Here is a 16,195-nt window from a genome sequence, read left to right as displayed (position 1 = left end):
CTGTTTGGTAGGATTTTGTAGGATTATAGTCAGGTGTAGGATTACTACACCTGACTATAATCCTACAAAATCCATGACTCTGTGCAAGTGTACCTAGAAGAATTTAAGAATTGATGCTGTTTTGAAGGCAAAGGGTGGTCACACCAAAGGTTGATTTGATTAAAAGGTGCGTAAACACGGTACGATATCTATGAACGATAAATCGTTCACTTTTCTGCAGAGAACGACCAACGCTGTGTGTTCCCGCATGGACGATAACAATATCTATGGTCATCCGTACATGCAGGCAGGCCAATTTGGACGTTTTTTCCATACCTGCCTAAAACTTTTGTACTTGCATACACATATATATATATATATATATATATATACATACATACACACACACACACACACACACACACACACACACACACACACACACATGCGCAGGGCCTAAACATCGACCCGGTTGCGAGCGCTTGCGACCAGGTCTGAATGAGGTCCATTGTCCCCACTTGCAGGCTTCCAAAGTGCCGGGTGGTGCACCTGCAAAAAGAAGCCTGGGGAAAACACTGAATACATACATATATACACACATGGATATAAATACCCAGGGTTCCTTTAAAAGCATCACATCATGACTGAGGGTGACACGTTCTTAGAGGCCACTGAGTATTATTACAACCACCGTCGGGAGTAAGCGAGCCAGCAGATCTGGTCTAGGATACATGATTCAACTAGTTAGTCATTGGCAGTCGCATTAAACTTCCTGAAAAACCGGCAAAGTCGCATTAATTTCCTGCTCCAGCCGCTGATAATCCTGCACTGGATCTGATTCATGCTCCACGAAACCTGAGTGAGCTGAGGATTTACTTTGCTGGAAGCGTGACACTGATTTCATAGAGACGGACACGCCATTCCGGCCTCGCTGCGCCAGCAGAGCGCCATGTCCCTTGTGCAGGTGTCCAGGCATAAAAGATCCCACCAGGAAAGGTCTATACTGACCAAGTGCACAATAACCTGAACAGTATTTCAGGTAGTCAGATACTATACTTACTATCTATTTACTTAAGACCTTATAGGAGAAGGGAACCGAATACTCAAAAGACCTTTACGACTTTGGGCAGCATTCATTTGGCTGCGAAAAGCCGTTATCGCCGATGATGTCATTTTCGCCTATTAAAATAATCCCCGTATTCAATTTCAAAGACTTTTCACCGGTGCCAAAAATCTTTGTAAAAAAAACGGGGATAACTTTTCACCATATTTTACATGGCGAAATAAAGTGCAGAATTGGGGTTTAGGTGTGCAGGCTTAAAAAAAAAAAAAATAGCCTGCACCCCTGGGAATGGCCCCTAAAATTAATGTGTCAAAAAAAACAGTTTAAAAAAAAAAAAAAAAAATTCGGGTCACCCCAAAAAATTGACTTGAATTTTGGGTAAAAAAAAAAAAAAAAAAAAAAAAAATGGAGGACAAAATCCTAAAGTAGCGAAATAGATTCCACAGGGGTCCCCATGTATGCGGCAGGTGTTTTCTTCATTGCGGGTAGTAGCGGCAGGTGCATTATTGAAGAATCTTTTTTAAATAAATTTGGGGACTTAAAAATATGCTTGCACCCATTTTCATGTACCCCAAATTTGATAGTTTACAAAAAAAATAAAAAAAAATTTAAGTGCTATTCTTCACCCCGTCTTCTTAAGCCGTTTATGCACCTGCCGCGGCTATTACAAACCCCGACTTCCTTCAGCAGGCAAAAATGGGGGTACCCATAGTGATCCCCCATATCTACACATCTTTATGGGGGTCCCAGGAACAATTCCCGAAATTCCAGATTTTTTGCGATACTTACCTTTCAGCCGGCTCCCGATTTAGTTGATTCCAAATTGAATACGGGGATAAAGGCGGGCACGCGCCTGATACTTTATCCCCATCAAACCTCCGATGTGGAGCGAAAAGTCCAGCACGGACTTTTCACTCCTAATTGAAAACCCCCCCTAAGTTTTGGACACATGGCAATTTCCATTCTCCAGGGTACGCAGAGACCGTGAGGCATGTCTCAGTCTGTGGCTCCCTACATCCTCATCTATGTCCTCACTTACACAGCCAGACAGAGTACTGCCTCCCACATGACGTCTGAAATACTCTGCACTGCTCTCAGCAATCCAAAGATCTAAGCAGTCACAGGCTGTTCCATCCCTGGCCACATTCCCGATGGGAACGCACGGACGAGCAGTAGGGGATTGATAACAAGGTGATATGTACTAAGGTGTCTGACACAGCAGCGGACGCATTGGCGATACTGATGCAGAGCGAGCGATTGTTTGCCATTGCAATGCGATTACGCACGCACAGAGGATCCCAACCCAAAGTGAGTGACAGGTGAGCATTTGGGGTAAGTAACGGGGAGTGGTCAGAAAAATGCTAATTCATACACATTTGTGAAGGCCACAAGCAGCTCCCTCCTATAGAGAACAGAGACAACCCCCCGCTACAAGTCTCATTTGGCCAAACTGCTGGAAGGAGCAGTACTATCTGGCCCTCCATCACTGATCCAGATCCAAAAGGTCTCTACTCTCCTGCTCAGATTATATTGGTTTCTGGGACGGACGTGAGACATCTTAAAAAAAAAAAAAGCATTAGAGCAGGGGTGGGCAATAAGCGGCTCTACGTTTTGTAACCAGGGCATGCTGGGATGTTTAGTTCAACACCAGCTGGAGATCAGCTTACTGCCCTCCCCTGCATTAGAGGCTGTAACCTATAGGATATTACCACGGCATGCTACATAAGAGCCTGTAGGTTTTCCCCAGCTGCTGACTCTTCATATTTCTAATAACCGGAGACCAGATAAAATAGAGATCAATTTAAAGACATTCTTCTCCCCTCCCCAGGATTTCATCATTCAAGTAATGAGAATAAAGCAACACAATGAAATTATCCACAGACATTAAACACCGAATGGGAAAGTCGCCTTTTACACGGTGACGACGGGTTTTGTTCCTAAAGCCAGCTAGACACAAGAGCTGACGATTCTCCTCTGCACACATTACTTACAGGGGGCCTATATACAGACCCCCCGCAGAGGCGACGCGCTTACAATGTGTACACAGGTGGAGGCCATTAGTCAGGCTAATCCCCTTTATATCACTTCCGTGCCATGAACCGGGGAAAGAGCGGAGTCAGACGCAGAATATAATATCACAATTATTAATATAAGTATTCTCTGCACACAAGACATTTAAAACCAAGGCTACTCAGAGGAGAAAAGACACAAAGGTAAGCGACAGGATGAAGTTATGATCACTAAACAACAGTACACATATGACTAATAACCTGACATGCAGATATGACTCACTATAGGAACCGTCATGTGTATAATACACAGGAGAACTGAAGTAGCAAAAACATCGGTCAGAGGCGGGTGAGGAGCTAGGGGTGTGCGTTTGCGCCCGCGAGTCAACTTCTGTAAATGATTGGGGGTACTATAGAATGATGGGCAATAATGTAGTGTTCACTCTAGCACCCTGTACCTGTCACACCCCATGCAGTTCCTCCCTCCTGCCTGGGGTGTCGCTCCCTGCTCTGGTGCTTCTAGCACACTGGTCTGTATCTGAGCAGTTTGTTGCATCAGCTGAGTGTGCTAGAAGCACCAGAGCAAAGGGTGACACCCCAGTCAGGAAAGAGGAACTGCTCGGGTTGTTATGGGTGCAGGGTGCTAGAATGAAGACTAATAATGTCTTATTACCAGGTCAACAACTTTAATTAATACGATGACGCCAACCTGCTGGAAGCAGATAGCCAATTGCACATGGCTGCTATTGCATCCCAATTAATAATTAGAGATCATGACATGATTTAGGATTTCCTTCGAAGCCCCAGTCACAAACATAGCACTCTGCAAATATCCTACTTCTCTTCATGGGGTCTATGTACTAATAATCACGGAACTACTGCGATTATTATGTATCCATATTGCAGGCGATATTTTCACTTTTTAATGAAAATAGCCCTGCTATTTACAAAGGGGAGCTCACAGTGACCGCTGTCCCTGCGAGTTACATCCCCAGCAAATTATAGAAGAATTCACGTTTGTGAAAGACTTCTCCGGGGAAAGCTGGCACAGCGTCAGCTTCCAGAGCCGGCCGGGGGCTGGGAAAGCTAGATCGAAAGATCTCTCTCCTGCCCCTGGAGCCCCCATAGGCTTACAGCGGTTTACATCATCTGAGGATGGTGTAAACTACTGGGGCCAAACTCCGAAAAGCTACACTTTTTGGAGTTTAGTACATAGCGGTTAGATCGTAGTCCCCATTGATAATAATGGGGACTGCGATCAGCAGCGCTAATTAGCACTTTGCCAGAGATTTCGGTGATATCTCCTGCATTGTGCCATTAGTACATAGCTACAATACATAAAATTACACAGAAGCTGCAGTTTCTATATAATTTTATGTAAAAAAACAGCTTGATACATAGACCCCTAAATCTAAGTCGCCATCGCAACGTGTGTGGACCGATCAAGGCTCCGATTCCTAAAGACGCAATGGAACACTAGGGTCAGCTGGTTTATATCAGCCGCATGGATGTGGGATCACTCTGGTCGCTGTTGGATTGGAATGGTCGGTGGGCTTTAGGTAGAACCATGATTAGCCGCATAACGGTGAGGCGCAGGAAGCTAGCGGCTCAGTAACATGAAGATAGGGAGAGGGCTGGAGACGTGATCATCTGCGGTGACATATTTGGGAGCAGAATCATTGACCCTGCGGGGTTCAAAGACGCAGCTTGGCAAATAGAGCAGGGGGCAGAGAGTCAACACCCTGGGTGCTGAGATAGGAGGGGGGGGGGGAATTCTATTCCTCTGCATCAACTTCTGTTCCGGAACGGCACAGGGCGCCCGACAGCTTTGCAATTTTTCCCTCGCACTCCAAATCGGGAGATGTCAGCACTACTGTAACCGGCTAATACCTGCGCTCCGATGCCCCGCGCACATCACATAGAACTGAATCATTCTCTGTGTGTCTACGTATACATGATAGAATCTGTGCACAATACATATAGTTATACTGGGGAGGTCCACCTCCCAACCACTCACCTGCAGGAGATACCTTGAAGTTGGCAGGTGAGCTTACCCAGCGTTAGCGAACACAAAATCTCCCATTATGTATAAGTGTACACACAGTTATATAATATATACTATATACTTGTTGCAGCGCATCAGATTATTTTTTTGTTGCTGCTACCTAGTATAATGTATTAGTCATTTGTGCTGTAAAAAATTATTTTGCAACCTTATTTTGTGCGCACAACAAATTACGCCTTACAAAATTTATTGTTTCAATCTTCTGTTCGTTCCGGGCGTCTCGCTGTCGGAGGAATTTATAAAGGCCTGCGCTAAGTGCGCATCATTTCAGACAGTAATGAATAAACTTTAGTCAGTAGAAGGTCCGGCCAGATGGAGAATGCAACCTACAGATCTATGGACTGATCAGGGATGATCAGTGGAGGGATGACCTAAAGGGCTGTAACCAAGAGACTGGGAGACACAGGTTTTCAGCTACAGGGGCTGGAGAAATTTCACAAAACAAGTAGAAATGGAAGCAGAGAGCCTCTCTCCCCCCCACCCTAACTAGCCGCGTGCATGGTGCCACACCTATCTCACCAATGTCACTGTGTGCCCTGTGCACAGACTGCTATGTAACCTCTCCTATTCACCCACCTCTCACACCAATGTCACTGTGTGCCCTGTGCCCAGACTGCTATGTATCCTCTCCTATTCACCCACCACTCACACCAATGTCACTGTGTGCCCTGTGCCCAGACTGCTATGTATCCTCTCCTATTCACCCACCTCTCACACCAATGTCACTGTGTGCTCTGTGCACAGACTGCTATGTAACCTCTCCTATTCACCCACCTCTCACACCAATGTCACTGTGTGTCCTGTGCACAGACTGCTATGTAACCTCTCCTATTCACCCACCACTCACACCAATGTCACTGTGTGCCCTGTGCACAGACTGCTATGTAACCTATCCTATTCACCCACCACTCACATCAATGTCACTGTGTGTCCTGTGCACAGACTGCTATGTATCCTATTCACCCACCACTCACACCAATGTCACTGTGTGCCCTGTGCACAGACTGCTATGTAACCTATCCTATTCACCCACCACTCACATCAATGTCACTGTGTGTCCTGTGCACAGACTGCTATGTATCCTATTCACCCACCACTCACACCAATGTCACTGTGTGCCCTGTGCACAGACTGCAATGTAACCTATCCTATTCACCCACCACTCACAGCTATGTCACTGTGTGTCCTGTGCACAGACTGCCATGTAGCCTATCCTATTCACCCACCACTCACAGCTATGTCACTGTGTCCTGTGCACAGACTGCTATGTAACCTATCCTATTCACCCACCACTCACACCAATGTCACTGTGTGCCCTGTGCACAGACTGCTATGTAACCTATCCTATTCACCCACCACTCACACCTATGTCACTGTGTGCCCTGTGCACAGACCGCTATGTAACCTATCCTATTCACCCACCACTCACACCAATGTCACTGTGTGCCCTGTGCACAGACTGCTATGTAACCTATCCTATTCACCCACCACTCACATCAATGTCACTGTGTGTCCTGTGCACAGACTGCTATGTATCCTATTCACCCACCACTCACACCAATGTCACTGTGTGCCCTGTGCACAGACTGCAATGTAACCTATCCTATTCACCCACCACTCACAGCTATGTCACTGTGTGTCCTGTGCACAGACTGCCATGTAGCCTATCCTATTCACCCACCACTCACAGCTATGTCACTGTGTCCTGTGCACAGACTGCTATGTAACCTATCCTATTCACCCACCACTCACACCAATGTCACTGTGTGCCCTGTGCACAGACTGCCATGTAGCCTATCCTATTCACCCACCACTCACACCAATGTCACTGTGTGCCCTGTGCACAGACTGCTATGTAACCTATCCTATTCACCCACCACTCACATCAATGTCACTGTGTGTCCTGTGCACAGACTGCTATGTATCCTATTCACCCACCACTCACACCAATGTCACTGTGTGCCCTGTGCACAGACTGCTATGTAACCTATCCTATTCACCCACCACTCACAGCTATGTCACTGTGTCCTGTGCACAGACTGCTATGTAACCTCTCCTATTCAGCCACCTCTCACACCAATGTCACTGTGTGTCCTGTGCACAGACTGCTATGTAACTTCTCCTATTCACCCACCTCTCACACCAATGTCACAGACTGCTATGTAGCCTATCCTATCCATGTGACCGCGGGGCCACAGCTCCTCTCCCCCCGCCCTAACTAGCCGTGCGCATGGGGCTACACCAGTCTCTTCTATTGATGTCAATAAACCTTTTCTTATTGCTCAGCTTTAACTTGACGGATGGAGATGAAACAAAGGTTATTTCTAGGTGTTTCCACTACAAAGTGATACAGTTTTCATGAAAACCGGTTCAGGCGTTTTTGCACCATCTTGGAACAAACAGATATAACGTTCTTATTCTATTGGTATAGATTCTTGATAAAAAAATAAAATAAAGTATCTATAAGAATAGATATAGATATGCCTAATGGGCAACTACAGACACCAACAGATATGGGCGATTTTACGTACAAACCCCTGTGAGCTAACAAGCATATTACATACAGAACGCTGATCTCTCCACACATTTCTCTGAATGCACAATATGGCTGTCACTATAAATACACACACTACCCCAGCACACTATAGGAGTCACTATAAATACACACACTACCCCAGCACACTATAGGGGCCACTATAAATACACACACTACCCCAGCACACTATAGGGGTCACTATAAATACACACACTACCCCAGCACACTATAGGGGGTCACTATAAATACACACACTACCCCAGCACACTATAGGGGCCACTATAAATACACACACTACCCCAGCACACTATAGGAGTCACTATAAATACACACACTACCCCAGCACACTATAGGGGTCACTATAAATACACACACTACCCCAGCACACTATAGGAGTCACTATAAATACACACACTACCCCAGCACACTATAGGGGCCACTATAAATACACACACTACCCCAGCACACTATAGGGGTCACTATAAATACACACACTACCCCAGCACACTATAGGGGGTCACTATAAATACACACACTACCCCAGCACACTATAGGGGCCACTATAAATACACACACTACCCCAGCACACTATAGGAGTCACTATAAATACACACACTACCCCAGCACACTATAGGGGTCACTATAAATACACACACTACCCCAGCACACTATAGGAGTCACTATAAATACACACACTACCCCAGCACACTATAGGGGTCACTATAAATACACACACTACCCCAGCACACTATAGGGGTCACTATAAATACACACGCTACCCCAGCACACTATAGGGGGTCACTATAAATACACACACTACCCCAGCACACTATAGGGGCCACTATAAATACACACACTACCCCAGCACACTATAGGGGCCACTATAAATACACACACTACCCCAGCACACTATAGGGGGTCAGTATAAATACACACACTACCCCAGCACACTATAGGAGCCACTATAAATACACACACTACCCCAGCACACTATAGGGGCCACTATAAATACACACGCTACCCCAGCACACTATAGGGGCCACTATAAATACACACGCTACCCCAGCACACTATAGGGGCCACTATAAATACACACACTACCCCAGCACACTATAGGGGGTCAGTATAAATACACACACTACCCCAGCACACTATAGGGGCCACTATAAATACACACGCTACCCCAGCACACTATAGGGGCCACTATAAATACACACACTACCCCAGCACACTATAGGGGGTCAGTATAAATACACACACTACCCCAGCACACTATAGGAGCCACTATAAATACACACACTACCCCAGCACACTATAGGGGGTCACTATAAATACACACACTACCCCAGCACACTACAGGAGTCACTATAAATACACACACTACCCCAGCACACTATAGGGGCCACTATAAATACACACACTACCCCAGCACACTATAGGGGGTCACTATAAATACACACACTACCCCAGCACACTATAGGGGCCACTATAAATACACACACTACCCCAGCACACTATAGGGGTCACTATAAATACACACACTACCCCAGCACACTATAGGAGTCACTATAAATACACACACTACCCCAGCACACTATAGGGGTCACTATAAATACACACACTACCCCAGCACACTATAGGGGTCACTATAAATACACACGCTACCCCAGCACACTATAGGGGGTCACTATAAATACACACACTACCCCAGCACACTATAGGGGCCACTATAAATACACACACTACCCCAGCACACTATAGGGGCCACTATAAATACACACACTACCCCAGCACACTATAGGGGGTCAGTATAAATACACACACTACCCCAGCACACTATAGGAGCCACTATAAATACACACACTACCCCAGCACACTATAGGGGCCACTATAAATACACACGCTACCCCAGCACACTATAGGGGCCACTATAAATACACACGCTACCCCAGCACACTATAGGGGCCACTATAAATACACACACTACCCCAGCACACTATAGGGGGTCAGTATAAATACACACACTACCCCAGCACACTATAGGGGCCACTATAAATACACACGCTACCCCAGCACACTATAGGAGTCACTATAAATACACACACTACCCCAGCACACTATAGGGGTCACTATAAATACACACACTACCCCAGCACACTATAGGGGTCACTATAAATACACACGCTACCCCAGCACACTATAGGGGGTCACTATAAATACACACACTACCCCAGCACACTATAGGGGCCACTATAAATACACACACTACCCCAGCACACTATAGGGGCCACTATAAATACACACACTACCCCAGCACACTATAGGGGGTCAGTATAAATACACACACTACCCCAGCACACTATAGGAGCCACTATAAATACACACACTACCCCAGCACACTATAGGGGCCACTATAAATACACACGCTACCCCAGCACACTATAGGGGCCACTATAAATACACACGCTACCCCAGCACACTATAGGGGCCACTATAAATACACACACTACCCCAGCACACTATAGGGGGTCAGTATAAATACACACACTACCCCAGCACACTATAGGGGCCACTATAAATACACACGCTACCCCAGCACACTATAGGGGCCACTATAAATACACACACTACCCCAGCACACTATAGGGGGTCAGTATAAATACACACACTACCCCAGCACACTATAGGAGCCACTATAAATACACACACTACCCCAGCACACTATAGGGGGTCACTATAAATACACACACTACCCCAGCACACTACAGGAGTCACTATAAATACACACACTACCCCAGCACACTATAGGGGCCACTATAAATACACACACTACCCCAGCACACTATAGGGGGTCACTATAAATACACACACTACCCCAGCACACTATAGGGGCCACTATAAATACACACACTACCCCAGCACACTATAGGGGTCACTATAAATACACACACTACCCCAGCACACTATAGGAGTCACTATAAATACACACACTACCCCAGCACACTATAGGGGTCACTATAAATACACACACTACCCCAGCACACTATAGGGGTCACTATAAATACACACGCTACCCCAGCACACTATAGGGGGTCACTATAAATACACACACTACCCCAGCACACTATAGGGGCCACTATAAATACACACACTACCCCAGCACACTATAGGGGCCACTATAAATACACACACTACCCCAGCACACTATAGGGGGTCAGTATAAATACACACACTACCCCAGCACACTATAGGAGCCACTATAAATACACACACTACCCCAGCACACTATAGGGGCCACTATAAATACACACGCTACCCCAGCACACTATAGGGGCCACTATAAATACACATGCTACCCCAGCACACTATAGGGGCCACTATAAATACACACACTACCCCAGCACACTATAGGGGGTCAGTATAAATACACACACTACCCCAGCACACTATAGGGGCCACTATAAATACACACGCTACCCCAGCACACTATAGGGGCCACTATAAATACACACACTACCCCAGCACACTATAGGGGGTCAGTATAAATACACACACTACCCCAGCACACTATAGGAGCCACTATAAATACACACACTACCCCAGCACACTATAGGGGGTCACTATAAATACACACACTACCCCAGCACACTACAGGAGTCACTATAAATACACACACTACCCCAGCACACTATAGGGGCCACTATAAATACACACACTACCCCAGCACACTATAGGAGCCACTATAAATACACACACTACCCCAGCACACTATAGGAGTCACTATAAATACACACACTACCCCAGCACACTATAGGGGCCACTATAAATACACACACTACCCCAGCACACTATAGGGGCCACTATAAATACACACACTACCCCAGCACACTATAGGAGTCACTATAAATACACACACTACCCCAGCACACTATAGGGGCCACTATAAATACACACACTACCCCAGCACACTATAGGGGCCACTATAAATACACACACTACCCCAGCACACTATAGGAGTCACTATAAATACACACACTACCCCAGCACACTATAGGGGCCACTATAAATACACACACTACCCCAGCACACTATAGGGGCCACTATAAATACACACACTACCCCAGCACACTATAGGGGCCACTATAACTACACACACTACCCCAGCACACTATAGGAGTCACTATAAATACACACACTACCCCAGCACACTATAGGGGCCACTATAAATACACACACTACCCCAGCACACTATAGGGGCCACTATAAATACACACACTACCCCAGCACACTATAGGAGTCACTATAAATACACACACTACCCCAGCACACTATAGGGGCCACTATAAATACACACACTACCCCAGCACACTATAGGAGTCACTATAAATACACACACTACCCCAGCACACTATAGGGGTCACTATAAATACACACACTACCCCAGCACACTATAGGGGCCACTATAAATACACACACTACCCCAGCACACTATAGGGGGTCAGTATAAATACACACACTACCCCAGCACACTATAAATACATACACTACCCCAGCACACTATAGGGGCCACTATAAATACACACACTACCCCAGCACACTATAGGGGCCACTATAAATACACACACTACCCCAGCACACTATAGGAGCCACTATAAATACACACACTACCCCAGCACACTATAGGGGCCACTATAAATACACACACTACCCCAGCACACTATAGGGGCCACTATAAATACACACACTACCCCAGCACACTATAGGGGGCCACTATAAATACACACACTACCCCAGCACACTATAGGAGCCACTATAAATACACACACTACCCCAGCACACTATAGGGGTCACTATAAATACACACACTACCCCAGCACACTATAGGGGGTCAGTATAAATACACACACTACCCCAGCACACTATAGGGGCCACTATAAATACACACACTACCCCAGCACACTATAGGGGTCACTATAAATACACACACTACCCCAGCACACTATAGGAGTCACTATAAATACACACACTACCCCAGCACACTATAGGGGTCACTATAAATACACACACTACCCCAGCACACTATAGGGGTCACTATAAATACACACGCTACCCCAGCACACTATAGGGGGTCACTATAAATACACACACTACCCCAGCACACTATAGGGGCCACTATAAATACACACACTACCCCAGCACACTATAGGGGCCACTATAAATACACACACTACCCCAGCACACTATAGGGGGTCAGTATAAATACACACACTACCCCAGCACACTATAGGAGCCACTATAAATACACACACTACCCCAGCACACTATAGGGGCCACTATAAATACACACGCTACCCCAGCACACTATAGGGGCCACTATAAATACACACGCTACCCCAGCACACTATAGGGGCCACTATAAATACACACACTACCCCAGCACACTATAGGGGGTCAGTATAAATACACACACTACCCCAGCACACTATAGGGGCCACTATAAATACACACGCTACCCCAGCACACTATAGGGGCCACTATAAATACACACACTACCCCAGCACACTATAGGGGGTCAGTATAAATACACACACTACCCCAGCACACTATAGGAGCCACTATAAATACACACACTACCCCAGCACACTATAGGGGGTCACTATAAATACACACACTACCCCAGCACACTACAGGAGTCACTATAAATACACACACTACCCCAGCACACTATAGGGGCCACTATAAATACACACACTACCCCAGCACACTATAGGGGCCACTATAAATACACACACTACCCCAGCACACTATAGGAGTCACTATAAATACACACACTACCCCAGCACACTATAGGGGCCACTATAAATACACACACTACCCCAGCACACTATAGGGGCCACTATAAATACACACACTACCCCAGCACACTATAGGGGCCACTATAACTACACACACTACCCCAGCACACTATAGGAGTCACTATAAATACACACACTACCCCAGCACACTATAGGGGCCACTATAAATACACACACTACCCCAGCACACTATAGGGGCCACTATAAATACACACACTACCCCAGCACACTATAGGAGTCACTATAAATACACACACTACCCCAGCACACTATAGGGGCCACTATAAATACACACACTACCCCAGCACACTATAGGAGTCACTATAAATACACACACTACCCCAGCACACTATAGGGGTCACTATAAATACACACACTACCCCAGCACACTATAGGGGCCACTATAAATACACACACTACCCCAGCACACTATAGGGGGTCAGTATAAATACACACACTACCCCAGCACACTATAAATACATACACTACCCCAGCACACTATAGGGGCCACTATAAATACACACACTACCCCAGCACACTATAGGGGCCACTATAAATACACACACTACCCCAGCACACTATAGGAGCCACTATAAATACACACACTACCCCAGCACACTATAGGGGCCACTATAAATACACACACTACCCCAGCACACTATAGGGGCCACTATAAATACACACACTACCCCAGCACACTATAGGGGGCCACTATAAATACACACACTACCCCAGCACACTATAGGAGCCACTATAAATACACACACTACCCCAGCACACTATAGGGGTCACTATAAATACACACACTACCCCAGCACACTATAGGGGGTCAGTATAAATACACACACTACCCCAGCACACTATAGGTGCCACTATAAATACACACACTACCCCAGCACACTATAGGTGCCACTATAAATACACACACTACCCCAGCACACTATAGGGGGTCACTATAAATACACACACTACCCCCAGCACACTATAGGAGTCACTATAAATACACACACTACCCCAGCACACTATAGGGGCCACTATAAATACACACACTACCCCAGCACACTATAGGGGCCACTATAAATACACACACTACCCCAGCACACTATAGGGGCCACTATAACTACACACACTACCCCAGCACACTATAGGAGTCACTATAAATACACACACTACCCCAGCACACTATAGGGGCCACTATAAATACACACACTACCCCAGCACACTATAGGAGTCACTATAAATACACACACTACCCCAGCACACTATAGGGGCCACTATAAATACACACACTACCCCAGCACACTATAGGAGTCACTATAAATACACACACTACCCCAGCACACTATAGGGGCCACTATAAATACACACACTACCCCAGCACACTATAGGGGCCACTATAAATACACACACTACCCCAGCACACTATAGGAGCCACTATAAATACACACACTACCCCAGCACACTATAGGGGTCACTATAAATACACACACTACCCCAGCACACTATAGGGGGCACTATAACTACACACACTACCCCAGCACACTATAGGGGCCACTATAAATACACACACTACCCCAGCACACTATAGGAGTCACTATAAATACACACACTACCCCAGCACACTATAGGGGTCACTATAAATACACACACTACCCCAGCACACTATAGGGGGTTACTATAAATACACACACTACCCCAGCACACTATAGGGGGCACTATAACTACACACACTACCCCAGCACACTATAGGGGTCACTATAACTACACACACTACCCCAGCACACTATAGGAGTCACTATAAATACACACACTACCCCAGCACACTATAGGGGGTCACTATAAATACACACACTACCCCAGCACACTATAGGGGCCACTATATAGAGCTCTATATACCTGCACAGATATATATATATATACCGACACACTGCCCCTATATAACAGCAGTGACAGTCACCCGCTGGACTCACCCGCCATATCTTCCCCGGCCGCTGACATGACGCTCCCGGGCTGCCAGCATTGAGATCCCGTTCTTCTGTCTCCCGGCCGGAGCCGGCTCTCTGAGTCCTCCCAGCTAGGACCAGGCCCCGCCCCTTCCTGTCACACAGGCCCCGCCCACAGCCCGAACGCCGCTCTCATTGCACGACGGAGTCTACGGCAGGGGGCGGGGCTGTTCGTCTCCATGGCAGCGGCAATGCTTCCAGAGAGAGGAGACCCCCAGCTCACCCAGAGAGAGGGGCCTGATTACATTGGACAGTGCAGAGACCGGGGTTACCTGAGGCCAGAGGGCCAGATACCTGTGACCTGGACAGTACAGAGACCGGGGGGGGGGGGGCAGTTACCAGAGACCTGGACAGTGCAAAGACTGGGGTTACCTGAGACCTGGAAAGTACAGACCGGGGGGCCAGTTACCTGAGACCCAGACAGTGCAGAGACCAGGGTTACCGGAGACCAGGGGGCCAGATACCTGAGACCTGGACAGTACAGAGACCGGGGGGCCAGATACCTTTGACCTGGACAGTGCAGAGACCAGGGAGGCAGTTACCTGAGACCTGGACAGTGCAGAGACCAGGGAGGCAGTTACCTGAGACCTGGACAGTGCAAAGACTGGGGTTACCTGAGACCTGGACAGTGTATAGTACGTGAGGCCTGTTACCTGGGACCTGGACAGCACAGAGACCATATTTA

At 46.8% G+C, this 16,195-nt stretch overlaps 1 protein-coding gene across 2 annotated transcripts in view; it reads right to left on the bottom strand.

Annotated features, from left to right (window-relative positions):
* BMAL2 (basic helix-loop-helix ARNT like 2) overlaps positions 1-15,589 on the bottom strand; it is a 55,338-nt gene extending 39,749 nt beyond the window's left edge. The window contains exon 1 of one of the 2 annotated variants that reach the window (XM_088454822.1): positions 15,478-15,589. In XM_088454822.1, the coding sequence (XP_088310948.1) occupies positions 15,478-15,505 (28 nt within the window). In that variant the 5' untranslated portion in view covers positions 15,506-15,589. The remainder of the gene's footprint in view (positions 1-15,477) is intronic. The other variant, XM_088454821.1, reaches the window with a different exon arrangement.
* Positions 15,590-16,195: the final 606 nt, after the last annotated feature.

This window comes from Taudactylus pleione, unplaced genomic scaffold (assembly GCF_031769625.1).
Source record: "Taudactylus pleione unplaced genomic scaffold, aTauple2 ptg000634l, whole genome shotgun sequence".
Lineage (NCBI taxonomy): Eukaryota > Metazoa > Chordata > Amphibia > Anura > Myobatrachidae > Taudactylus > Taudactylus pleione.
This window is presented reverse-complemented; position numbering and strand designations above follow the sequence as displayed.